This window comes from Coffea arabica, chromosome 6e, assembly GCF_036785885.1.
Source record: "Coffea arabica cultivar ET-39 chromosome 6e, Coffea Arabica ET-39 HiFi, whole genome shotgun sequence".
In the NCBI taxonomy this organism is placed as follows: Eukaryota; Viridiplantae; Streptophyta; class Magnoliopsida; order Gentianales; family Rubiaceae; genus Coffea; species Coffea arabica.
The window spans coordinates 295149-321151 of NC_092321.1; the positions used below are offsets into that span (position 1 = coordinate 295149).

General features: G+C 36.7%; 3 protein-coding genes across 15 annotated transcripts; 1 reads left to right on the forward strand and 2 right to left on the reverse strand.

Moving 5' to 3' along the window:
- Window positions 1-1224: 1224 nt before the first annotated feature.
- On the forward strand, window positions 1225-9279 carry LOC113694731 (B3 domain-containing transcription repressor VAL2). Of its 11 annotated transcripts, XM_072054163.1 has the most exons (14): window positions 1225-1840; window positions 1998-2284; window positions 3177-3258; window positions 3406-3507; window positions 4196-4288; window positions 4667-4857; window positions 5001-5097; window positions 5266-5440; window positions 5888-5955; window positions 6073-6519; window positions 6623-6672; window positions 7778-7891; window positions 8021-8088; window positions 8178-9279. In XM_072054163.1, the coding sequence occupies exons 2-14, from the start codon at window positions 2163-2165 to the stop codon at window positions 8966-8968; spliced, it is 2400 nt and encodes a 799-aa protein (XP_071910264.1). In that variant the 5' UTR covers window positions 1225-1840; window positions 1998-2162; the 3' UTR covers window positions 8969-9279. The 11 variants fall into 11 exon arrangements, with proteins under 11 accessions (XP_071910264.1, XP_027069387.2, XP_027069388.2 ...); XM_027213586.2 differs by having other exon boundaries at window positions 4196-4857; XM_027213587.2 differs by having other exon boundaries at window positions 1225-1443; window positions 4196-4857.
- Window positions 9280-9729: 450 nt separating this feature from the next.
- LOC113697144 (probable serine/threonine-protein kinase PBL11) lies at window positions 9730-14045 on the reverse strand. Of its 3 annotated transcripts, none has more exons than XM_072054167.1 (5): window positions 13753-14045; window positions 12215-12899; window positions 11600-11857; window positions 11102-11185; window positions 9730-10542 (listed from the first exon to the last, which is right to left on the reverse strand). In XM_072054167.1, the coding sequence occupies exons 2-5, from the start codon at window positions 12866-12868 to the stop codon at window positions 9913-9915; spliced, it is 1626 nt and encodes a 541-aa protein (XP_071910268.1). In that variant the 5' UTR covers window positions 12869-12899; window positions 13753-14045; the 3' UTR covers window positions 9730-9912. The 3 variants fall into 3 exon arrangements, with proteins under 3 accessions (XP_071910268.1, XP_027072422.1, XP_027072420.1); XM_027216621.2 differs by having other exon boundaries at window positions 11102-11221; window positions 12215-12967; window positions 13753-14044; XM_027216619.2 differs by having other exon boundaries at window positions 11102-11221; window positions 13753-14043.
- Window positions 14046-24405: 10360 nt separating this feature from the next.
- On the reverse strand, window positions 24406-25740 carry LOC113695474 (uncharacterized). Its single transcript, XM_027214590.2, has 2 exons — window positions 25180-25740; window positions 24406-24982 (listed from the first exon to the last, which is right to left on the reverse strand). Exons 1-2 carry the CDS (start codon window positions 25633-25635, stop codon window positions 24602-24604), a joined length of 837 nt encoding a protein of 278 aa, XP_027070391.1. The 5' UTR covers window positions 25636-25740; the 3' UTR covers window positions 24406-24601.
- Window positions 25741-26003: the final 263 nt, after the last annotated feature.

Genomic DNA, 26003 nt, shown 5'->3' on the forward strand with positions numbered 1-26003 from the left:
GTTGTTTGCAAAAAGACGAAAAAGCCGTGTATTTAGCAAATACATAAATTGATTTATTTGTTTGCCTGTCAACATATTTTTTAAATTTTTATTTTTATTTTATATATATCATATAAAAAAGGTGTTGTGTTATTTTTAAAAAAAAAAAAAAATTTTAATCCAAATAATCTCCTATCTGAAATGCACAATGCATTTGCTGAACATATATTTCACCTTTTGAGAAGAAGCTTGAAAACCATCACCTTTTGGCCTTTATATTTGGGAACATAGCACCATTTGGACGAAGAGGTACTATTTTGTCAATTTATGAAATTTAACGGTAAACTTTAGATGCCGTTACTAACAATAGGGGTGAATATAATAACTTGGCCTAACCTCTAGTGTTGATTGGTAGTTTATTTTTATTATTTTTTTTTCGACACAAGGGTGTCCGGGTCAATCCTTACGGGACCCGACTAATTCCCTGCGACCCGGGTCCGGCGCCCAAACCCGGCTCGAACACATTAAATGCGCGGAAGAATCCAGCGGAGCAGAGACTCGAACTTGGGATCTCAAGGGTCACCGGTAAGAGACGCTACCGTTGGACCTAGGGTTGCAAACGAATCGAGTCGAGCTCGAGCTCGAACTCGAGCTCAGAATATTAAGCTCGTCGCGAGCTTGAGTATATATATATTTTTTTTATTTAATAATAAAATTACGTATATTATATTTTTTTATTTTTTATTTTTTATTTTCATAGTAAAATTACGTATATATCCTTAATATTTTATTCTTTATTAAGAAAAAAATATTATTTTATTTATTTTTTTAAAAATAAAATAATTATTTTTTATTTTTTTCGAGCTCGAGTTCGAGTTCGAGCTCGGCTCGACTTGATTCGAGTCGAGCTCGAGCTTGAAAATTGCCGGCTCGTCGAGCTCGAGTTTGGTAAAATTTAGTCGAGACTCGGCTCGATTAGTTCAAAACTCGACTCGGCTCGACTTGTTTGCAACCCTGTTGGACCATTCACGCGGGGGCTGATTGGTAGTTTAGTTGAACCCCAAGAAAGGTAAATGTCATTCTAAGGACTCTTCATCATCCTAATTTACCACAATAAAAACCACCAAACATATTAACTGCCGGTAATAATTTATGGTAAAAAAGATATTATTATCTTCTTAATAAAATTTTGAAGGTTCACCAATTTTTGCGGGCAAAGCATTAGTAGCGATCTAGATTTTTCTCCTTGTAATAAAAATGCATCCTCTCCTCCCCGCTCCTGGGTCCTGGCCATCCGACCAAAGAAGCCCAGGAAGATACATATGGAGTTAGATACAGACGATAGTAGCCCAGTGGCAGTACGTAAAAGTGGTTTGCAAGCTAAGGCTCTCGGGAAGGAATGAAATGGAAGATGTCATGATTAAGAAAAAGAAAGAAAATACCGAACACTGCTGAAAAAGAAAGGTGGGCGACCTGTATCCTTCCCCCGTCCACTGGCGGATTCTTGAAGCAACTACTACTCCTCTCTCTCTCTCTCTCTGCTTTTGCTTTAGTGCCATGCGAGATCATTGCACTAGTTTTGTTTCAAGAAATTGTTACAGTTGACATATTTTAGACTAAAATAAATAAATAAATACCTTCTCTCATCCAATTCCCTGCTAAACCCAAAGGGTAGTGGGTAGTGTGTGGAGTTCCCTACCTCTCGTAAATCAGCAGCCCCCCCCTGCTCTGCTCAGCTCCTCTGCTGCTCCGCGCCTTAGAAAAGTCTTTGGAGCAGACGCTACTACTAGACTACTGACTTACTGAGCCAAGAATCCCCAAGGGGCCGCTGTTTGAGGAGTCTGCATATCTTTTGTTTGACGTATCTCCCTTTTATTTTTATTTTTATTTTTATTTTTCCGTTTTCATTACTACTTAGTACTGGCAGTAATTAAATTCAAGATTTTGGCTTTGTTATGATTCATTGGGTTTGAGGGGATAGGGATATTACTCATACATACTACCTTGCCTACCAACAGAACATATACGGTTGTTTCCACTGCTCAACTACTGCTGCTACTGCTATTAGATGGTTTCAATCGTTTGTGTTGTTTTGGGACAATCTTATATGTATTACCCCCAGTAGTAGTAGTAGTAGTAGTAGTAGTATTGAGGAGGTGGTGTGAAGGAAGACTCGTGGAGCAATGGATTCCAAGGTATGCATGAACCAGCAGTGCACTTCGTCCTCATCCTCGTCTTCAATTGATCTCAAAAGGGGTTGGCCTTTACGATCCGGTGGCTTCGCCACTCTCTGTCACCATTGCGGGTAGGTAATCCTTTTCCTTACAACTTTTGTTCTAAACACTCTTCTACAATTCTCTCTTGTGCCAGCCAAACTGCAGTCGTATTTTAGGCATGAGTAAAGATGTGCAAATTGTGTTTCCTTTACTAAAAGACAGTCCAGAACCCCCTTATGTACAGTTGTATACAATGAATACTAATCTCATCTACTGTGGATAGTTGGTTTTTCTGCAGTTGATTTTGGGCACTTTGAATAACCGGCTCTTCCTTTGTGATTGGTTGAATTTCGACCTTGTAGATTTCAGTGGTTTGTTCTATAAGGCTACCATCCTTTTGGCAGAAGAATAATTTCTGGGTGAGGTTGAGGACTATGGGTTTAGAAGTCCTGGGTTCAAATCTCCCCTTCCCCTTCCCAGCTTCTTCAATCTCACCCTTCCCCTGCTGAAAAAAATTTTAAAAATTAATTTGTGGCTGTCCCCAAATTTTGATGATTCACTTTCTGAGTCTATTACACCAACACTACTACCGGGTTCAACCTTGGACCTGAGTCTGTGCGGTTTGTCTATGTGTCCTTTATTTTTGTTGCTTTGATAACCCAACTAACTTTGCCCAAAAGGAGTTTTGGGTGCCTGAGAAAAGAAGATATTAGTTTACAAAACTTGTAATCCATGTGCCCAGACCAGACCAGACTCAAGTTTCAGTTTTTTAGTCAACCATATCTTGCATTTTGACCAGTCAAAAGTTTTTTCTACCTCTTATATAGAATTCAAATGCCTTTGGCATTTGACACAATGGGTATCTTTATCTTAGGATGATGTTTTAGTTTACACATTTTAGTTTTCTTTGACTTTCCTACATTTTGGGCTGATAAGTATACACTAGAAAAGACATGACATAAGCATCTGGATTGACTGCAGCATTGCTTATGAACAATTAGTCTTCTGCGACAAGTTCCACTCAAACGACTCTGGTTGGAGGGAATGCACAACGTGTGGTAAGGTGAGCTGGTTGAATATATTCTTTTTAGCCTGCATGTTGTAACATTATGCTGCAAAAAGTAATTGGTTGATTAACTCTGCCTCCCCTAGAACAATGTTTTCTCTGTAAAACTATGCCACAAAAAGTAACTGGTTTCAACAATGGCAGCGTCTTCATTGTGGATGCGTTGCGTCTAGCTCTTGGCTCGAGCTACTTGACAGTGGTGGTGTAAATTGTATTAGCTGCTCGGAAAGTCATGGAATTTGCTCTGTAAGATCAACCGATGCACATTCATAGTTGAACTCAGATGTTACACCAAATAGGGGCTTTAGGATTTTGGGTTTTCCATACCTGCATTTCCCCCCTGTTTTTTCTATATTTTGATTTCTGCACACCTGTGTTTCCTTCCCCACTTTTCTACGTTATAATTCTTGTACTTGAATTGGAAATACATCCTGGTGGATGGGATCATCGAGTATAGCAAGATGCCAACCATTGCAGAGATTCAGGATAATCAAGGGTAGGGGGAGCACCCAACTTTGTTGAGAATCTCTAATTCAGACGGTCAAGCTTTTCAAGGCGAATTCCATGAAATTGGAATAATAGTTGGTGTCTGTCTCCATCTCTAAAATCTCTAGTCTTGATTCAAGGGCTTAGAGGATCTAATAAAATGACTTTAGGGCCAGGAAGAAATTTGGGTGTTTTACGCTGAAAACCCATCGCATGACTCTTAGTTATGGTTATGGGCAAGATTCGATTATTTCAGAAGCATTACTTCTAAAACAGTCAATTTCTAATGGCACAACTTTTTCTATCGGTTACATTATTGAATTTGTCAAGGGATTTTGAGCTTAGTCAGCTACTTTCCTTCTTTTCATTCATTATTATCCTTTAAGTTGGAGTCTGTGATGCTTTCTTCAGAATTGAAGTGATAAGTTGACTCTGAATGTTAATGCAGACTTTGACTGGTGAAAAAAATAAAGATTGCAGAGTATTCTCAGCAGATGATGGCGGGGGAAAGCAATTCACTACTGTGGGCAGTCAGTCAAATGTTGGTATTACTGACAAGATGAAGCTTGTTCAGTTCGGTGATGATGCAGGCAGTAGTGACCAATCACAGTTGTTTCTGTCTCAGACAGATGATAGGATTGAGTCTCTTGGGCAGAGGAAAATGAAAGAAAATTTTCTTACATCAGGAGAATTTGGAAGCCCCTTTTTGTCAGTTTTAAATCAGACATCAGTTGAAGCAGCTCAAAATGCCCAATTAAATGAATATAAGGAATATATGCCGATTAAAGATACTCACGGTTCATCAGTTCAAACAAATTTAACTATATCACCTCCAGCAACATCAGGAGATAAAATTTTTTTACCTGCAGTGGTTGCTGAAGAAAGGCCACTAAACAAGAAGAGTTCTTCCTTTTTGCAGGGGTCTAGATCTCGCCATCTCTTGCCCAAACCTGTAAAATCTATTATGGCTGCAGGCTTGGAGGCAAATGTTAGCTCACTTACCCAGTTAAGGGTGGCAAGACCACCTGTTGAAGGAAGAATTAAGAACCAGTTGCTTCCTCGTTATTGGCCCAGGATAACAGACCAGGAGCTGCGGCAAATATCTGGAGAGTATCCATGATTAGATTATTCCTTTTTCTTGGTTGTAGCTTAGATTCCATTAAGAGATGGTGACAAGTAAATTCTATGTTGACTGCTAAGAATAATCTTCACCCTGTCCTAGGGCAATATTTCCTTGACAGGGTATATGTCAGCTCGAATTCCACTGTCGTTCCTTTGTTTGAAAAGGTTTTGAGCGCCAGCGATGCTGGTCGAATTGGTCGATTGGTTCTTCCAAAAGCATGTGCTGAAGTACGAATGCCGTTGCTGTCCTTATTCTGAATCTTGTACCTGTTTTGCACACTGATGAACATCAGAATTTAGTTTAGTTTCTAATGTTGTCTACTTTTCTATTTGCCTCTGGCATCATGGTTATATGTGTTTTATCTGTCTCATGGGTAAAAAGAATTTCACTTTTAGGCATATTTTCCACCAATCTCTCAACCAGAAGGCCTTCCTTTGAGGATTCAGGATGTTCAAGGCAAAGAATGGGTGTTTCAATTCAGATTTTGGCCAAATAATAACAGCAGAATGTATGTCTTAGAAGGTGTAACCCCTTGCATACAGTCAATGCAATTACAAGCTGGAGATACTGGTATTTTAACTGCACCTTTTCCTCTGTAGGTGTTAAACAAGCCTCTTGCAGAAATTTTAGAGTTACAGGACCTCTGTATCATTTTTAAGTCCTGCAGATAATGCACTGAGATTCCAGTTATTTCTCATAGCATAGGATGCATGCTATCATTTCTAGTCACCCACAAGCATATGATTGCTGAGCTTGATTTAATGTTTTAAAAAAACTTCTATGACTTTCTAAGTGAATGAAAATTTGAGCTTATTCCAGTTATTTGCTTGTTAGAACAATTTAATTTTTGATATAGTTATTTGGTACATCTGTATCAGATCAGAAAGTTTGCAAGATGTTTTTACAGAATCTCTATTCTTAATATGAATTTTAGAGTGTTATTCTGAGAAAAAGATCAACTTTAAGCAAGTTTTTGTGCTCCATTCTTCTCATCTCTTTGGATCATCTTCCTTTCAGTGACCTTCAGTCGCATGGATCCTGAAGGAAAACTTTTAATGGGTTTCAGGAAGGCTTCACTTATGCAGGTAGTAAGTTCTTTGAATAGATAAGCCAATTCCATGCAGATACATACATACATACATACATATTATATATATATATATAGACATATATATAACAAGCTTCAATTGGTTAGGTAACAGACATGTTCGGATTTCCCTTCACAGGATAATAAACATCTGTCTAGCATCCCGAAGGGCTCTTTTTCAAGTGAACCATTCTTTTTGCCTGGTGCTGATAATCTACATTCAGCTAACAGTCAGTCTGCCCTTCTTGACTCGGTTAAAGGAAGCGGGGTTTTTCCTCTGAGTGCATTGTCAAAACATTTCAGTGCTGTGGAGTTTGGCTGGCACATAGCTGAGATGAATGGTGAAAAGACTCTGGATGGCATATTTCCATCATCCATGTTAGTTCCAGAGCGCAAAAGAAGTCGGAATATTGGGTCAAAAAGCAAGAGATTGCTCATTGATAGCCAAGATGCTTTTGAGCTGAAACTTTCATGGGAAGAGTTACAGGACATGCTCTGCCCTCCACCGTGTGTTAAGCCAAGCACTGTTGCAATTGAGGATCATGAATTTGAAGAATATGATGTAAGAACTCTTTGAGAATGCCTACTGTGTTCTGCTCTTAGTTCTGGTCTTAAAAATGACCGGTTGGTGATCTTTTTTTTTTTTCCTGTTTCTTGCGTGACAGCAACCACCAGTTTTTGGGAAGAAGAGCATTTTCACCATGCGCCAATCAGGGTATGAAAATTTTTTTGTACTTGAATTTTAACTTCTTTAGTGAAGAAATAGGGCAATTTAGAAACAATATTTGATATCACACCGTTAGCTTATTAAGTTTTGAGTTCACCTACCAAAAACGACTGAAAATCACATGATGTCTAAGCGATAGATACAAACGTGGAAATCCCTAAATCAAGGAGATGGGCCATCATTTAGTTTGTCTCTGTCTTATAAGTCATATCTCACTTTTAGAGTAGGATTTTTTAAGTTTTATACAGGGTAAGAAAATTATTTTTCTTGTGTGCTTTTTTACACAAATAGACTTGCATATATATACACATATATAATATCGTTTTAAAAAAGTTTGGAAAGACAAAATTGATATTATATCGGTAGCTTGTTAGGATTATACGCATTAAGATCATGATCTTCTTGTGTGTGTGTGTCTCTCTCTGTATATCAACAGATTTATAGATGTATACACACATGTACACTCATATATGCATGGACACGTACACACAGATACACGCATACTTTTGAGATAGGGCAATTTGGAAAGACGATATTACAACTGTAGCTTGTTAAGATTGTATACACCAGATCATTTTCTCTTCTTGTGTGTGTCTTTCTATATATACACAAAAATAGATGTAGACTTGCGTGCATGTGCATAAATATGTGGACGAACGCAAATGGTGCATATTTAAGGCACAGACAAGCAACCATATACATGTGCATCCGTTTTTCTTCTTCAGCTCTTGCTCGTGCAACCATCTGATAGAAGTATAACATCGCTTGTAAATTATCTTAGTAGTAAAAATAGGCAAAAAGGAGTGGTAGCTGGTGTTGATCTTATGCTTTACTGGCAATTTTTTCAGACACAATAAACCAGAGATAAGTTTAGTGCTGGACCATGGTGTTAATTGCATCTGCTATCATGCTTTGCCATGCAGAAATGATAAAGGAGTCACTTCTTCATTATCTTTTTCATAAAAAAAATATGCAGGTGTGCCTGCGAGCTTGCACTACCAATTAGTTCTCTCGATGTCATATTCAATAGAAGTTGCATCCATGGCTTTATTAGATAGGAATGCTGATCCTCTGGGTTATTGTATCAATCTAGGGAGCAGGAGCAATGGGCTCAATGTGATAGTTGCTTAAAATGGAGAAGGCTGCCAGTTAATGTTCTTCTCCCTCCTAAGTGGACATGTCAGGAACACACCTGGGCTCTAAGCAGGTTTTTGTTTTTCGAATACAATTCCTTTCTCTCTCTCTTGAAGGGGGACTTCAAGCCTTATGAGTGGGAAGGGGAGGTTCTCAAAAGCTTTTTTTTGAGTAAACATTAATCTTCTCTTCAATTTAACAGGCCATCATGTTCTGGACCAGAGGACCTGAGTCCCCATGAGCTTGAGAGTCTTCTGAAAATGAGCAAGGGTGAATTCTCTCTCTGAGATGTAGTCTACTTAAATGTATTATGTATAGGATTGTTGAGAGACTTATTGTGCTCATCTCCTATTTTATAGAACACAAAAAGCAGAAAATTGCGTCAGGCCTTAAGTCAGCCCATGAGCATGAATCCTCTGATCCAGATGGTTTGGGAAATTCTAAGGCTGTTCGTGGTGATACAAGTGGGACGTCTGCTGCATCAATTGCAACAACTACAAAGCACCCCAGGCATCGTCCTGGCTGCTCTTGCATTGTCTGCATTCAGCCTCCTAGTGGCAAGGGTAAACACAAGCCCACATGTACATGCAATGTCTGCATGACTGTAAAGCGACGCTTTAAGACCCTAATGATGCGCAAAAAGAAGCGTCAATCAGAACGAGAAGCAGAAATCGCACAAAGGAACAAGTTTGATTGGGTTTCCAAGGAAGAAGCAGAAGTTGAGAGCTACCAACAACTGGTTATACCACATGATTCTCTGGAGAATCACAAGAGACTAGGGAGCGAATCTGAATTTCTAAGCCAAAGCAACAAGCAGTCAGAAAAACTTGAGGAAATTGGAAAAGAGCAATTAGACTTGAATTGTCATCCAGACCGTGAAAATTTGCAGCAGAGTTCATCCCGTGTCAGCATGGTGAGTCTTCTCCAAGAAGCCAGTCTACCTTTGCAAACCTATCTAAAGCAGAATGGTCTTACAAGCTTGGTTTCTGATCAACGAGTGAGTTCAGGGTCTAATGTGCTCCTCCCACAAGTTACTAGAGAGAGTGAGGTACAATTTGATGAGGACCAGTGTCTTTCTCACGAGATAGAGGAGCAAGAAGTAAAAGAGGAACTTTCAGAAACAGATCAAGCTGGAAATGATCCTTCATGATATTTTTCATATTTGTACCTTTTGACCCATCGCCTAAGCTGTCTGGCTTCTGAAAGGTTCTGAAACAGAAAAAAATCAAAAAAGAAGAAAGAAACAAATGAGAAAAAGATATCCTCAAAGTTTGTACCTAGCAACTAGTTGATGGTAGCATAGTTTGTTTTGTGTTTGAGCATTTTAGCTGAAGATGCTTTAATTATGGTGCTTGTTTCTGTATATCATAGATGTGCATTTTAGATTCGCATCAACTCATGAAAGAAATCATGAAGAGTGCTGGATGCAGGATATAAAACTTTGAACAATTTGTGCTTTTATTTATTGAAAAATAAATAATTCATCGAGCCAAAAGTGAGAACGCTGAGCTGATGACATCTACAGTCGTACAATTGAACAATGAAATTTATTTCATTGTTCTGTCAGTGTGGACTGCCGTTGTTTCAGTTTTCCTAGTTACCACCAAATTCTGATTGGTTATATTGCTGTAGCTCTTATAATGTGAAACACAAACATTGAATCAAGCTCGTCGTTTTACAGTATACGTGTATCTCCATGCTTGGGTGCACATACAGAGTATGGGCTGGAAAAAGTCCTGGAAGTAGAAATCTTGAACCCTGTAGTTTGTATTATATTTTCACTAGGTATCATTTTCCTGTAACATCCACCTGCAAATTTTCAACTAAGCTGATGGGGCAGTCTTGAGTCACCGCAAAGGAAATGGAATGAAGCAATGTGGGATAAGTCATTTGCATCTTGGTCACAACAAATACCGCAAAGGAAGAGAATGCCATTATAACAACACATTTTTTTATCTACAAAAAATCATCCCCCCACCTCATGTTCTGGAGGAACGGGAAGAAGAGCAGACACATCTTTTATCTTCTATATATCTTGTAAACTACTACTCATATACCTAAAAAATGAAAAAAAAAAATGCTCTCTATTAACATTCAAAATCCTTCCACGCTGGACCTTGGAACAGTTGAGGATGATGACTTCTGGCGTTCCTGCTGATCAACTTCATCCAAGGAGAGAGCGGAGGAACAAGTTCGCGGAAGAAGAGATGAAGGCAACACAATTGGCGTAGTCAGCGAAATTGATGGCCTGGTTGCTGGGGGAGATGGATAAGAAGTTGACCTGGGCACCGGCATAACGATTCCATTAAGGCTAGGTGATCTAGATATGTGTTTTCCACTAACTGCCCCAGGCTCTTGCAATGGAAACCTAGAAGTATGTTTCATATCTTGAATAGTCTTGAGATGCTCCACAACAATCCTCATGGTGGGCCTCACAGATGGATCCTTCTGAAGACATTTTTGAGCAATATCAGCCACAGTCCTTACAGCTTTGGATGGGAACCGACCTTTGAGATGAGGGTCCATGATCAGTGAGAGTCTGCAATCATCAGCTAGGAAAGGCCTACTCCATTTTACTAAGTTTCTTTCCTCCTTTGGACGACGACTGTCGAGGTTTTTTCTTCCTGTAAGCAATTCAAGCAGCAAAATCCCAAAACTCCAAACGTTGCTCTTAGGAGTCAGCAGCCCCCTCTCTAGTGTCTCCAGTGAAAGATTTGCCAGTGCCTGAGTGGATGGATAATGAGGCCAAAATTAACAGTCTAGAATTGGTAAAGACCACAAGCAAGGAGTTCCAAACAAATGAAACCAAAAATGAATCAAATATGTTCACCGCTGAGTTAGAATTCTGGATAATATAACCTTGCAAAAGCATAAATCAATTTAACAAAACATTCACCTTTTGAGGTCAATATCATAAAGTTAAAGTATTCTTTAGTAACTCACCATGTCATGCCCACCAAACTTTGGGAGTTTTCCCTGAATTTTGATTTGATTTTTCTATCTTCAGTAGCAATTTATTTTCCTTACTACTAGTTTCAAAAAACTATACCCAAACCAATATGGGAACAACTAGAACTTGAATATTCAATACAGCTTGTCTATCTTTAATAAGATGACTTAAATCAAACTCGTCCAATTTAACCATTCGAACAAAACAAAAATTGGGAAGTCCAATATTTATTTAAAAAAAAAAAAAGAAAAAAGTAAAAAGTGGACAGGGAGAAGATGAACAGGGAAGAAATGACAAAAAGAAACCATTAGCATGAAGAATAGCATTGCTTACTGAATTACTACTTGAGATGTCTGTCTCAGGGATGTGGCTAATGCACCCATATCCTGACAACTTTGCACTAAAATCCTTGTCAATCTGTACATTGGCAGTTGAAAATTCATGGAACATAGCCTGCCAATTAAAGGAAGGCATGAAGTAAACAGAATTAATTACTGCATATCATGACAGGGATAAATATTTAAGAGTTAATCTTATATACACTATCATGTTTGGATGCACGACACACATGCAAAATTTGAATTTCAAATTCAAATTCAGATTACGTGTCATGCATCCAATAATGAAAGTGTATACACTGTTAGTGTATAGTAGATTAATCCAATATTTAAACTTAAATTAGGATACTTCTAAGACCGATAGAAGGATATAGTATGACACTTAAAACTGAAGTTATATACTTATATTAACACCAGAAGCTTAAGAAAAAAGTTCCTTTTAGTGCCAAATTTCCTGGTTCCTATGTCTTCTTCTGACATAAATTTTCGGTACCTGGAAAGGCCCTTCTTCATGCAAGAATGTGAGACCTTGTGCAGCACATAAAGCAACTTTCATCCTGGCATTCCAGTCAATCGGAGGACCATCTGATCTCCCATGTAAAAGCCGGTCCAAGCTTCCATGGAAAAGTCTTTCATAAACCAACATCCTGTGTTCTGATCCTTCACGCGCATGATAACCAAGCAGCTTACAAAGATAGGGGTGTTGCAAAGAGGTAAGAGTATTCACCTCATTGACAAATTCCTTTAAGCCCTGGAAAACCAATTTTGATATTGAAGTTATGCAAAAGCTGACAGTGAAGGTGTATTGAAATTCATAATATCCCCCCCTCCAACAACCTCCCCCCCCCAACCAAAAAAAAAAGCTAAAAGAGCTGTTTTGCCAAACTAAATGTCACATATCAAGTGTACATGCATACACTTGACGATCACTTGGTTAGGTATTCACTGGACTTACGACTGTGGAGGAGCCCTCCAATAAAAGCATGTCAACAAACTTAAGTGGGGAACCAAAGAACTGATTTTGAACCAGAAGCATAATGTAAAGTAAAAATCAGCTATGACCATGGAAAAGGAAAAAACAAAGAAGAGATGAACAACCATGTACTACCTGATTAGAGGGGTGAAGGCGGGTGATTGTGGCTTCAAGCTTTTTGGAGGCAGTAGCCTCTTCCCCAAAAGAGGCTCTGTAGATCACTGAAGAAAGCCCTTCTGACATGCATAACTCAGGAGAGAAATTATGGCAAGCAACAGCTAATTCTTTGTACGAAAAATTTCTTAGGGGTCCTGAAGGGGACATTGTTGGAGGTGGAGTTGGGGGCAAAGGCAAGGGTCCAGAGGCATTTAGAGGACCACTGGCATTTCCCCCTTTAAAGCTTGCCATAGTTTTCAAAGCTACAGCAATCTGAGGTGACGGAAGAGGAAGAGGTTGAGGACTTGCTGGCTGGTATTCTTTCTTAGATCCAACGCGACTCTTGGATTCATCTACTTCTTCACATTCATTTGATATCAGGGTATCTTCAGCCACAACAAGGCTTGAAGGGGCAGATAAAGCTCGCATCCTACTGTTGGTTTGCTTGGTATTGGATTGGACAGGTTTTACTCTAGTTCTGAAACTTGGAGGTGCAGATTGCAATGACCTCGTATGCTTTTGCGGTTCAGGCAAAGTCGTAGGTGAATGTTCCTGAGAATGGATGGATTTGATGGAGTAATTGATCTGCTCCATCTTTTTCTTTTTGCTCTTCAGAACTGTGAAACAACCCATGTTGCGGAGAAAGAACTAATCCAGGTTTTATCTGTTTCCAGCCAAATGAACCGATAGATACGATTAAGGCACAATACTATGCCACATGGCTCTGTATGTCTGTTACAATCATATCAAATTACTAAGAGAATGGATATCCACAGCCGAATGGCACTTGCATGGGGGCAAAATGCAAAGAATAATTAGGCAAACAAAGATGGTGTTCAGATTAGGAATTCACCATGTCCTTCCCATAAAAAGGGATAAGGAAGTGAAGAAAAAAGAAGAATGTGATAAACCAGAGAGGACTACGATATGTTGAAGCAAATGGAATAGTGAGTGTTTCCCGCTTAAAAAATGTCACCACTGGTTTTCAGATGCGTGATCGTCCTAAAATTCAGTTCAACATAATTTGTACAAATAGGCATACACGGAGGTAACGGGATGTACTCGTTCGGTAGGCTACTACCAGTTATAAACCGATGATCCCCAGATTCAGATGGCAACATATACAAATAAAAGAGAGACAGAGAGAGAACCCCCGGATTCAGAAAGTCCAAAAAACAACCTTGGCAGGGAAAGAGTAATAGTATTCCAACAAACAAGCAGGCAGTTAAACAATATAGTAGCATTTCAATGACTAAAATTTCAATCTAGGAAAGCGAAAAGATGGGTGGATAATAGAGAAAAAGAACAGAGTCATAGTATTACTGCTATTTTTGTTATCTCCTGGGTGAAAATTGCGGCTTTCCTAAGGGGCTAGCATAGCGAGAGCAGACATGAATCCAAGTGCCCAAAAATTCAAGAGAACCCAAAAAAAAAAAAAAAGACAAGAAAGAATCCAAACAAATGAGGGAAGAAATAGATACAAGTAAGTAGTAGTAGATAGCATATCCAAAGCAAACCTTGGGGTGGAGACAAATGATCCCTTCCTCCAAAAATTGAGCTGATCTTTGAGGACAGTTTGAACCGAAGTAGACTAGATCTCCATTTTCTAATCTCAAACCTCCCGATTTGTGAAAGAAAGGAGAAAAAATCCAATCTTGATGATAAATTTCGAGGGCTTTGATTTTGGAATTTTTTGGGTGGGGAGCAAAATTTCTCTATCTCAATGAAATACTAACTAGACTAGTCTGCTAGTGCTGGTGTAGGATGAGGAAAGGAACAAAGCGATTTTTCTTTTTCTTTTTTTTTTTTTTTTTGCTGATAAAGCAAAAGGTTGGCGAAGTTATGAGAGAGAGAGAGAGAGAGTCGTAGGAATTGTGGGCAAAGCGGCAGTGGTCAAACCAACCAAGCCCCCAGGGTGGGACCACCAGCCCCAGCACAGTGACACACTAACCCTTCCCCCTCAATTCACCATTTTTGGCATCTCTTTCAACAACATCTTTCTTTCGAATTTTTTTTTATATTTATAAGAAAAAAATGAATTAGTTATTTCATAAAAAAATAATAATAACGTTGTAAAACTAAGTAAAAATATTGGTGCCTACGAGACCGTATTATGCTGCTAATATAAGTAAAATATTTATCTGAAGCTTCTTCACTCCCCCCCCGGCGCCCGGGGGGCCTCCCAGGTTTGTTTGGATTGTAAGTTATTTGGGATTATTTGAGATATTTTTACTGTAGCATTTTTTATGATGTGATGTATGTGAGATAAAAAGGTAATTGGGAAGATAAAAAGGTGTATTGGAAATTGTAATGATGATGTAAGCAAATAAAACTGGGTAAATAATGCTCAATCCAAACAAATTCAATTAGAAATATTTCATTTGGTATTTTATCAGACTTTAAAAATAAAAAAAAAAAGACGTAACAAATAGTTTGGTTTGTTAACTAGTCTACCCTTTCTGCCATTGATAACTAATAGTAATACATTTCCCATCTATAAAGAAATATAGACTTTCTTTTGAACAAAGGATCAACAATATCACAAGAAGTAAACAAAAAATAGCAGAACAGTTTGGAGTGTTTACGAGTCAGGTGCCCGACCCCCGCACCAAAATTGTGAGAACTGATTCGATTCTTGTAGTTCGACACAAAATCACGATGCCCACATGGTCGAATAGTCAGTATATTCTCTAAAAAATAATTTTAATAATGCATAATTAAAAACTAACTAAAAATCTATAACTTCATTATTTGGTCATCATTAAAACTAATAATTATCGCATAACCATCATCTTATATATTCATCTAAATAAATTTTGCTTCGTGGGCCGAGTACCGGACTTATGAACATTTCTGACTGTTCAACTTCTTTTATTTATTTATTTGTGATATTGTTGATCTTTTGTTCTGAAAAAAAAAAAATCTATGTTCCTTTATACTTGGGAAATAAATGATGTTGGTTATCAATGAAAAAAAAGGTAGACTTGTCGACAAACATAATTCAGTCATTTTGCTTCTTTTTCTTTTTTCTTTTGTTTTCAAACGAAACCCTTGTCACGTCATTTTCTCTTTGATAAAACACCAAACAAAATATTCCTAGTTGGATAAAGTACTTATCTTTTGTTATTGAGAAGGGCAAAGTGTCATTATTCCTATTTTTTACATCGAATATCAATAAATGCATACCAGGAATTAAATTTCTTATGATAATTAAATTTTTCCATAAGAAATTTTTTAGCACATTGTTATCAGAATCAGAACTTTATAGTAGGAATTGAGAAAGAATAAAAGGAAATTTAAACAATAAGAAAGAAAACAAGAAGAAGAAAAAGAAAATTTTGAATGATCATTTGACTATATTCTAACAATAAAGACATAATTATCATTTTAGGGTTAATACCACTTTGTCCCCTCAAACTTTGGACGATTACCCACTTCAGTCCCTAAACTTCAAAATGGGACACTTAAGTTCCTAAACTTATAAATACCTCTCACTTAAGGAAAATTGTTAACAAATTCTGAATGCCGTTGGTGGTCGAAGTGTCCCATTTTATAAGGGTTTAGGGATTTAAGTGTCCCATTTTATAAGTTTAGGGACTTAAGTATCCCATTTTGAAGTTTAGGGACTGAAGTGGGTAATCGTCCAAAGTTTGAGGGGACAAAGTGGAATTAACCCATCATTTTATTATCCAAATACATTACACTATTATCATCACATAGTAATTTGTAGATTTTATGAATATAGAGGGAATTTACTACTAACATTTAATTACAAGGGAACAATACGTGATTAAGCCTTTCTAATGTCCTCTCATTTCCACCGGTAGTTACAAATTTAGTTCCATCTTCCAGTCCCACTTTTGCTGTATTTCCCTAAACCCTAAACCAAGTGAGGTTTTTAACAAGTCTTCATTTGAATTTAATAACAAATTAGCAAATTACCCTGTAAGTGCCCGGTGCAACCCAATGAGTACAAACAATTTCACAATGATGCACAAAGATATATCAAATTTAAGCACAATAAAGAAAACTTAATTAAAGAGAAAAGATAAGAAATGCAAACCAAATATCAATCCAATAGCTTCTTCAATAGATGGCGATGCTAACCAAGATGTACAAGTGAAGGCTCACTCCTTCCTCACCCCAAACACACTTTGGTTGAGCCAAGGAGTTTTACAACAATTCTAGTTAACCCTCAACAGCCTACACTTGAAAGATGACTCACCCAATTAAGAACTATTTTATACAAATGAGGCAACCTTCACCAAGGTTTTACCACTTCAAGTGATAGGTTCACCTTCACCAAGGTTTTACTCCTCCTAGAGAATAACCTTCACTTGAGCAACCTCACAACCCAACTTCCCCAACCCCTTATACAACCAACAAAGAATCTTTCTACTCAAAAATCTCACTTGTAAGCTTGTATTTTGTGTTGGCAAAAGTCTTTTGTCTTCTTGTGCTTTGGGGTGTTTATAGAATGTGAGAAATGGCTCCAAAAAGCTCTCCAACGGTCAAATATTAAATGCTGTCAAAACTAGCCGTTGGCCTGTCGGACGTCCGAACCACCTGTCGAACGTCCGAACCCTGCGTCCAAACCACCTGTCGGACGTCCGAACCATGCGTCCGAACGTCATCAGAGAGTCATCAAATCTTTGCGAAATTTCTCGGACGTCCGATGCGATCGATGTGCGTCCGATGCGTGCGTCCGATCCTTCCGGACGTCCGATGCTTCCTCACGAGCGTCCGACAGAGTTTCCTTCTTGATGTTCTTCATCCTTTCAGACGTCCGATAGCTTCCTTTCGGACGTCCCACATGAGTGCCCTGTTTTTTGTTTCTTCTTTTGTGCCACAAGAATCTGTTCTAACAAATTGTTCACATAAAAACATTAGCCCAAATCTACATTTTAGTTTGTTAATCATCAAAACCAAGGATTGATCGACCAAGGTCAACAATCTCCCCCTTTTTGATGATGACAAACAAAATGAAGATTTCTTTGATCAAATAAGTTCAAATAAAACTCCCCCTTAGAAAATGCCAACATACAAAGAAATTTCAATAAATCCTACTCCCCCTTTTGACATCAATCAAAAAGCAAACTCCCCCTTTATTTTCCAAATCAAGACCATATAGAATGACAAAACTTTCATGATACCAATTGTAATTTTTTATAGGGTTCTTGGGAGTTAGTACAACATGATCTAGCAATCCACATGGATTTCATACCTTTTCTCATATTTTTCTTTACATAGCAATCATTTTGCATATGTCCAAATTGGCAACAAAAGTGACACATGATAGAAGTATTTTGCACATAGGTGGATTTAATGCAACTAATTTTCTTACTTCTTATCTTAGCAAACTAATTTGTACCTTGAAAAGATTTGCTTTCTTTTGTTTGAGAAAACGTTTATTTTTCATTTTGGAGAAACTCGTTCAAGTCATTAATTCTTTTCTTTAACACATTTTGTTCCTCCAACATTTTTTCATAAAACTTTGTTTTCTCTTCCAACTTCCTTTTCAAATTATTTTTGCAATCAAAAACACTTTTTTGATTTTTTAAATCATCATTTTCCATTCTCAAACATTTGTTTTCTTGAAAAAGTTTGGAGTTTTCTTCCAACAAATCATTTATTTTTGTTTTCAAATCTTTATTTTTAGCATAAGATTTTCTCAAATTTTTATGCATTTTAATCATAAGAATTTTCACATCATCATCTTCATTATCTTCATCACAAGAAGAGTAATAAGAACTTACCTCATCTTCTCCAACGGCCATTAGTGCCATTTGGGCCAACTCTTCTTTTTCTCTTTTTGAATTGCATTCATCCCATGTAATTTTGCAATCTCCTCTTGAACATCTCTTGTTGAAGATCTTCTTGAAACTTTTGATGTGAGGAGTTATATCATTGTCCACTTCCATGATTTCATTACCCATGAAGGATGGGTTATCCCCCACTTGAGATGCTTTAAAAGCTATGCCTCTCTTATACATTCTCGCATTTTCTTCCTCTTGCACTTTGAATTTCAGCTTTAATTCATAAGAGGTTAGGGTATCCACAAGAGATTCAATGGACATAAAATTTAAATCCTTTGCCTCTTGTATAGCATTTATTTTGTTTTCACATTCTTTTGGCAAGGCATTCAAAATCTTTCTATTTTTCTCACCCAAAGAATATTCTTTTCCAAGCAATTTAAGATCTTCAATAATGTCACAAAATCTACTACACATCTTATCAACATTTTCAAGAGGATGCATTTTGAAAAATTCATATTGAGAAACAAGCAAAGATTTCTTTTGTTCTTTAATATCTTGGTTACTTTCATGAAATACACACAATTTATCCCAAATATCTTTAGCTGATTTACAACCTTTAATCCTACTAGATTCATTTACATCTAATGCATTGTACAATATACACATGGCCTTGGCATTCAAAGAAAGGTATCTCTTGTCTTTTTCATTCAATTCTTGTCTAGTCTTTAATCTACTCAAATTGGTGGTAGAGTCAACTATTCTAACTTCATAAGGACCATCTTCTACCACATACCATAATTCAATATAAACGGATTGTAAGAAAATCATCATTCTTTGTTTCCACATGCTAAAATGAGAACCATTAAACATAGGTGGTCTATCAATAGATTGCCCTTCTAAAAAAGAAACTTTTATGGTTGCCAAGATCTTTACTCTAAGCGGTTAAGCTTGATCAAAAGAGACCAAACTCTGATACCAATTGTAAGTGCCCGGTGCAACCCAATGAGTACAAATAATTTCACAATGATGCACAAAGATATATCAAATTTAAGCACAATAAAGAAAACTTAATTAAAGAGAAAAGATAAGAAATGCAAACCAAATATCAATCCAATAGCCTCTTCAATAGATGGCGATGCTAACCAAGATGTACAAGTGAAGGCTCACTCCTTCCTCACCCCAAACACACTTTGGTTGAGCCAAGGAGTTTTACAACAATTCTAGTTAACCCTCAACAGCCTACACTTGAAAGATCACTCACCCAATTAAGAACTATTTTATACAAATGAGGCAACCTTCACCAAGGTTTTACCACTTCAAGTGATAGGTTCACCTTCACCAAGGTTTTACTCCTCCTAGAGAATAACCTTCACTTGAGCAACCTCACAACCCAACTTCCCCAACCCCTTATACAACCAACAAAGAATCTTTCTACTCAAAAATCTCACTTGTAAGCTTGTATTTTGTGTTGGCAAAAGTCTTTTGTCTTCTTGTGCTTTGGGGTGTTTATAGAAGGTGAGAAATGGCTCCAAAAGTCTCTCCAACGGTCAAATATTAAATGCTGTCAAAACTAGCCGTTGGCCTGTCGGACGTCCGAACCACCTGTCGAACGTCCGAACCCTGCGTCCAAACCACCTGTCGGACGTCCGAACCATGCGTCCGAACGTCGTCAGAGAGTTATCAAATCTTTGCGAAATTTCTCGGACGTCCGATGCTTCCTCACGAGCGTCCGACAGAGTTTCCTTCTTGATGTTCTTCATCCTTTCGGACGTCCGATAGCTTCCTTTCGGACGTCCCACATGAGTGCCCTGTTTTTGCTTCTTCTTTTGTGCCACAAGAATCTGTTCTAACAAATTGCTCACATAAAAATATTAGCCCAAATCTACATTTTAGTTTGTTAATCATCAAAACCAAGGATTGATCGACCAAGGTCAACATACCCCAATCTGGCCCCTTTCCTACCCTCTTCCCTATCACCATCTAGTTGAAGCCAAATCAAGGGAGGGAGAAAAGGGAGGGACGGGGGTGGCATGGAAGAGAAATGGAAGGGGAATAGAAGATGATGAATGAGAGAGAGGAGAAAAGAAGAAGGAGGGGGTTGTAGCAGTGATGGGTGGGACTGGCGGTGAATGGTGATAATAGGTGAAAGATGTTATAGAATTTATTTTCTTTAATTTTTTTTGTATATTTGTGAGTTGTTTTTTTATATATTGTATGAATGAGGTGTTTTGGAGTTGTTTTATTCATATATAACTATAATATTGTATTTAAAAAATTAGTTTTTGAAAAACAAGTGAATCCAAACGGACTTCTAATACCTTGCCATCTCTCTTTTCCCTTGATTGTTCCATTCGCACCCTTCCATCCCTTCCCTTGTTTTCCCACCTCTTCTCCTGCCCTTTATTTTTACTTCACCCATTGCTCTTATCCTTCACAATCGGGTTGCATGGCCAAGTCAATGATGATCTATTCTCATAGCAAACTAGGATAAAAGAGGATAAGAGGAGATAGAAAAGAAGGAGGAAAGAAGTGGTGATGGAAAAAATAAGAAGAAGAGAGAGAATAGGCAATGGAAAAGGAAATTTCATGGGAAAAGAGAAGGGGAGGGGGAGCAGAAGATAGGGTATGGAGTACAGAAAGGGAGATTGAGGTCGATTGAGAAAATAGCTAATTTACTTGCATTATAATGGACTTTCTAATACATATTTTTACCTTCTCAATTATTTTTTTGTTTCACATATATCATATTGTAAAAAATATTACACTAATGATTTCAAATAGTTTCTTGTCCAAAACACACATAATGTAAGCGTTTTAAATATTTTGGGATTTTTGTCCCATGTGTGTATTTTTGGATAAATTTTTAGGGCAATGACTATCTTGTACGAATGATAACAGTAAATTTTTTTTTTTTTTAATTTGGGGTCAATAAAATTATAACTATAATATTAGATTTGCCATAAAGTAGGGCAAACCAGACAGAGAGGGCAGAGATGAGAAACGGCGAGGGGTATTTTAGTAAATTCGGAAGGACAAAAAACAAATAACTTTGGAGATTCAATTCAACGAAAAGGGCCTAAGAATTCATTCAAGTGACAACGGCAGTCAAAGTAGGAAAATCATTGGAAGAAGTACTAGTTGGTTAATGGTTACGCAACCCACAAAAAAAAAAAAAAAAAAAGGGAATGGACGGCTTTGACTCTCACCCTGGTCCGTCCGATTGTCCACCGCGCGCTTCCACTATCACAATCCACGCTTGGGCTTGGCTCGCTTTTCCCTTGAGCAGGGGCCCCACTCGGGTCCCCCAACTTACCAGCTACCACAACTCCTGGGCTTTCAAGGAGCCTCCACTCCATGTTAACGAGCCTCGCCGCTTTCTTTAGCTCAATCACGACACTACGGACCTCTCTTTCGGGCCCCCCAACTGCCATGTATTTACAATAATAATAAAGTCTATGTAAATAGTTAACTTGATATTAAATTTGTGTGTTTTCAAATTTATGCTTACTAGTATTTTGACCCGTGCTATGCACGGGGTTATATTTCAAATCAAAATAATATTGTATATATTTATATATTGTGGTACAAAATAATAAATATATATATAGACTAAAAATTTTAAGGAAGTGTATGCTTAATATTTTGGAAAAAAATTTAATCTATAATGATTTACATGATAAAAGAATTATTAACGCATTTAATGAGAGAGCTAGGTTGGGTGGTAAGGTGAGAAGAGTTTTCTAAAAAGTCAATTTATCAATATCCGACAAAACATATTATGTTATACCCATATATCAAAACTTATAATATAAAAAAAATAAATTATAACCAATTTATTTTCTTCCATTTTTAGAAAAAAATCTTCCTCCTATCTTGTGCCCTAAAATTGTTGACTACATTTAGATTAGCATTTCATAAACTTTAACATATATTTTTAAAAAAAATCTTAGTAATATACTTTAGAGTTGTCAAAATTATTAAAAATCACCATCATTTTCCTCTTCTCTTATACGCCAGTTAGTCATCAGATACCTCCTACGACTTTTATATATTCTATCATGGTACCACTCTCTCTATTATTTTTTTTATTGTCATATTTGTCATATCCCTGCAATCTCCTTTTTTCTTCTCTCCATTCTCCGCCCATCCTTGTAACCCATATTTCTTCTTCAACATTTCCTGTTACTTTTTAACTCCTAACCATTTTCTTCCCTCCCTCCTCCCCCTATACCTAACCTCTAAATTCATATCCCTGCGACCCAATATTTAACTTTACCTATCATAATAAAAATATAAAATTGAAAATTAATTACAATGGTTGCAATTATTAGTATCTAAAAATGGAAATGAAAAATTGATAATATATATAATATCCTCAAGTACTACAATCAATATACATATACACATATTTAACATAGCAAATACATATTTACATATGAAGACAACAATAACAAATACATAAAATAATTAATGATACCAAAAGTTATCCTTAGTATTTGGGTTTTGCACTCTTATTCAAATCTAATGTCAAATTTGGGCAAGATATATACAAATTAAGTAGTATTTTAGGGTTGAATGTTCTATATCTTTCTCTTAAACTATAATGTTACATTTTTTAAAAATATTTTAGGTAGAATTGGTGTTGTTATTATCATATTTTTTTTTATCAAAAACGAATATTTCAAAAAAAAAAAATTTCACGTTAAAAGGCTAGTAGTACTTTGTTTTTTATTTAGTGATTTCATAATTTGGATTTCATGAATGGTATCATTCTTGATTTTTTAAATCCACGACATTATTTCCTTTTTGTTTTCTATTTAATTTTGCCCTTTACTTAGGATTACCAAGTTAAAAGATAAAATATTATCATTTACTTTTTTACTTTTACTAAGTTTGGCAATGTTTTCTTTTTATTTACCCTCCCACTAATAAACTTCAAACCAAATTCCTATATAACCGGAGTCACTACTTTTTTAAATTAGAAAGGCATGGAAGCCACTCCTTACTTAAGAAAATGTTATTTGCACTCCATTTTTTATTATTTGCAATTCCACCATTTTTTTATCATATAGTCTAATTAATGAAAATTATATGATCAAAATGATTATTGAAGTGTGAATAACAAAAATGGAGTGTAAATAATCTTACTTATTTAAATTAATAAGAAAGCATGAAAGGATGTTATATTTGTTATCTCTTGTTATGGTCTTATAGAAGTTTGAATTGGAGTAGAATCATAAATAATGCAAGACAATTGGAAACGTGATGGGTTGAAATTCAAATTGGATAACATGCATGTTAACCAACAATTTGAAATGAAATGATTTTAAAAAGTAACCAATAATTTCAAATGTGAATAGTAGATGTGGAAGTTGAGAGGAATATATTTTATAAATTAAATTAAATGTGAAATGATAGGAAAATGGAATTGGTAGCGGGAAGATACGTGGAGGCTTGTTCCTAAAAATCCCTTCTCAAATTTATATAGATATAGACTAGTGTGAATACCAGTGCTACGCACAGTGCTTACGTTATTGAAAGAAATTAAAAGATTATACCAATATAATTTGAAAAAAGTTAAAAAAATTATATCAACATAATTAAAATTTAAGATTTGTCTAACAATAGTTCAAAGTATGACAAAATCTATAGATCATTCAAGAATTGCGTTTTTGCAGAAGATGGATATTAAAATAATAATAAAAATTTATATTAAAAAATGAATGATATATGGATAGAAATAAATGTAATTGCATGTTTTATTTGATTTCAAAATGAAATACTTACAAACATTATGCATTGGATTTGATAATCTTGTACAAAGGTGCGAACATTTTTTACACCAATCAACTTTTAGTATGAAAATTAATATTGGTGGCTTAATTAATTCTATTGAATCATGCAGAGTGCGTATTATAAAAAAATGTTCAGCGAGACTTGTATTTCTTGGAAGTGAACTTGCTGAACCTTTTTAAAATATTTCATTAGGATCATAGATATATAGATATAGATATATAGATTCTTTTCCAATCAATTAACTTTTTATCCCAAATAACACATATTGGTATTAACTCATCTAAATTATTTAATGCATATTGGTGTAAATTTTCTCCATTAGTTGCATACGCATCAAGTGTGCCTCGACAGCTAGTATATATAAAACCCTACTTGAATCAATTCGTTATTAAACCATATAATAATTTTAAATACTCATATACTGTGTAGATTAATATCATAATCGAGGAATACATATTGGGAAAAATGTCATAGAATCTTTTTTTATATTATAATCTGTAACATAATACTCTCTCACTTTCCCTCCTCGTATGCGCATATTTCTTTAAATTTCATCTTCTTACCGACACCCCAACGACAAGAAAGCACTAAATTAAATAATCTCAACTCCTAAAGCAATGGAACCAAAACAGAGGAACCTCCTCAAATAATCCTTCAAGCGGTAGAAAAAGTAAAATTTCCTTTTACACAGCACGGCAGCTATTACAGAAGCATAAAACGAATCACTCTACCCAAACGGAGCCAAAACATGCTGTTAAACTTGTCACACTCCTTTTATCTTGTCAAAATAATTTATAAGTATCCTGGTGCTTAATTAACGGAAAATCAACCCATCTGAATTCTCAACCGCAAATGAACGCACGTTCAGCTGGAAAGACTTTATTCTAATGCCTAGGCTTTGAAGGATCCCGAACGCACCACCAACAGAGAGAGAGGATGCACAACGGAGGGAGGGACTAATAAACACCGTAACCAGCAGCAACAACACTAGTATGATGCTCAGTTTTCTGCCAAAACCCGCATCATTCTCGAATACTGAAGAAGCAACGTATCTGATAGGCCCTGTCCACCCCGAAACATTAACTGCTAGTTGTAGTACTATCCCATTTTGATCTTTCTGGGATATCGATTGCCGCAAGAGGTAAAGATTTTGAAGCCATGCGGAAGAGCTACCACCACCACAACAATCCCATCCCTACATTTTTTAGTTGTATTTAATGAATCAGAGGGAGCATTCTATAACTTTTTTTTTCTTTGGTTTTTTTTAATCCAACAGAAGAACGATAATTTGTCCGGTTCTTTTTTTTTTTTTCTGAGTGACCGCGATAATTAACTAATCAAGTCAAGGCTGGCCAATTGAACTGAAGCTAAAAAAAAAGTAGTAGCAAATACCTTGATGATAGTCATCGCCTTCCATCTTGGTGGAGGAGGGATGTTGAGAGTTGTCTTAGCAGCAGCAGCAGGAATGGTTCTTCCGCGAAATTTGTCGCTAAACTTTGGCGCAAATTTAGATTTGAAGAATTTGAGGGGGTTGGGCCAGACTGAAGGTTTGTGTTTAGATTTGACATGGATGACGACTGAGGAAAGCTTCAGGCGCAGTGAAAATCGGAACAACTTGCGAGCAGCAGCAGTCGCCGGTGGCGGCAAGGCCTTGGTTGCCTTGAGCCCGAAAGCCAAGCCATCGGCCTTCTTGGCTTCTATTTCCACTTTCCATGCTTGCTGCTTCTGCTTCATCTTCTTCATCCTAGTCTGCCCCACTCTGATAACGGCTCCTAATAATAATAACAACAATAATCTTGCGTCGGTCTCGTTTAAGTTCTTGTACCTCTGCAAATGAAACTCAACCATACCAAGTATTTGTTTATAGGCCCGACTTAACGTGGCCCAATTCGCACTTCTTGCTGGCCTCCTAATTCTTTGTTGCCCGTTAGTCTTAGCTGGTCCAAAGAAAAACAATTAGTAACCAAGGAAATTTTGAGGAGTCGCTACCATGGTTAAAGCCCCCTCACTGTCCCTCCTACGACGTTTTTCTATCTAGAGCGAAGGCCTTTGTTGTTTTAATAGGTTTAGACATCTGGGCTCAACAAAAGGATCAAGTTTCTGCTGAAATGAAAGCAGTTTCGACGAATTGACTAGTAATGATATACAATTTGGTGGTACGTGCACGTTTGCCTCTGGTACACAAACATTTGAATGACACACACGCTCTGGTTTTC

Bases quoted from the DNA above. Each gene is read 5' to 3' on its own strand.
- LOC113694731 (XM_027213586.2), top strand. From the start codon at position 2,163: ATGGATTCCAAGGTATGCATGAACCAGCAGTGCACTTCGTCCTCATCC. The intron at 3,259-3,405 runs GTGAGCTGGTTG...CAACAATGGCAG, and splicing joins AATGCACAACGTGTGGTAAG to CGTCTTCATTGTGGATGCGT. The intron at 5,098-5,265 runs GTACGAATGCCG...TTTCACTTTTAG, and splicing joins TTCCAAAAGCATGTGCTGAA to GCATATTTTCCACCAATCTC.
- LOC113697144 (XM_027216621.2), bottom strand. From the start codon at position 12,868: ATGGGTTGTTTCACAGTTCTGAAGAGCAAAAAGAAAAAGATGGAGCAG. The intron at 11,858-12,214 runs GTAGTACATGGT...TTGGTTTTCCAG, and splicing joins GCCTTCACCCCTCTAATCAG to GGCTTAAAGGAATTTGTCAA. The intron at 11,222-11,599 runs GTACCGAAAATT...TTTAATTGGCAG, and splicing joins ATGAAGAAGGGCCTTTCCAG to GCTATGTTCCATGAATTTTC.
- LOC113695474 (XM_027214590.2), bottom strand. From the start codon at position 25,635: ATGGTTGAGTTTCATTTGCAGAGGTACAAGAACTTAAACGAGACCGAC. The intron at 24,983-25,179 runs GTATTTGCTACT...TAAAAAATGTAG, and splicing joins AGGCGATGACTATCATCAAG to GGATGGGATTGTTGTGGTGG.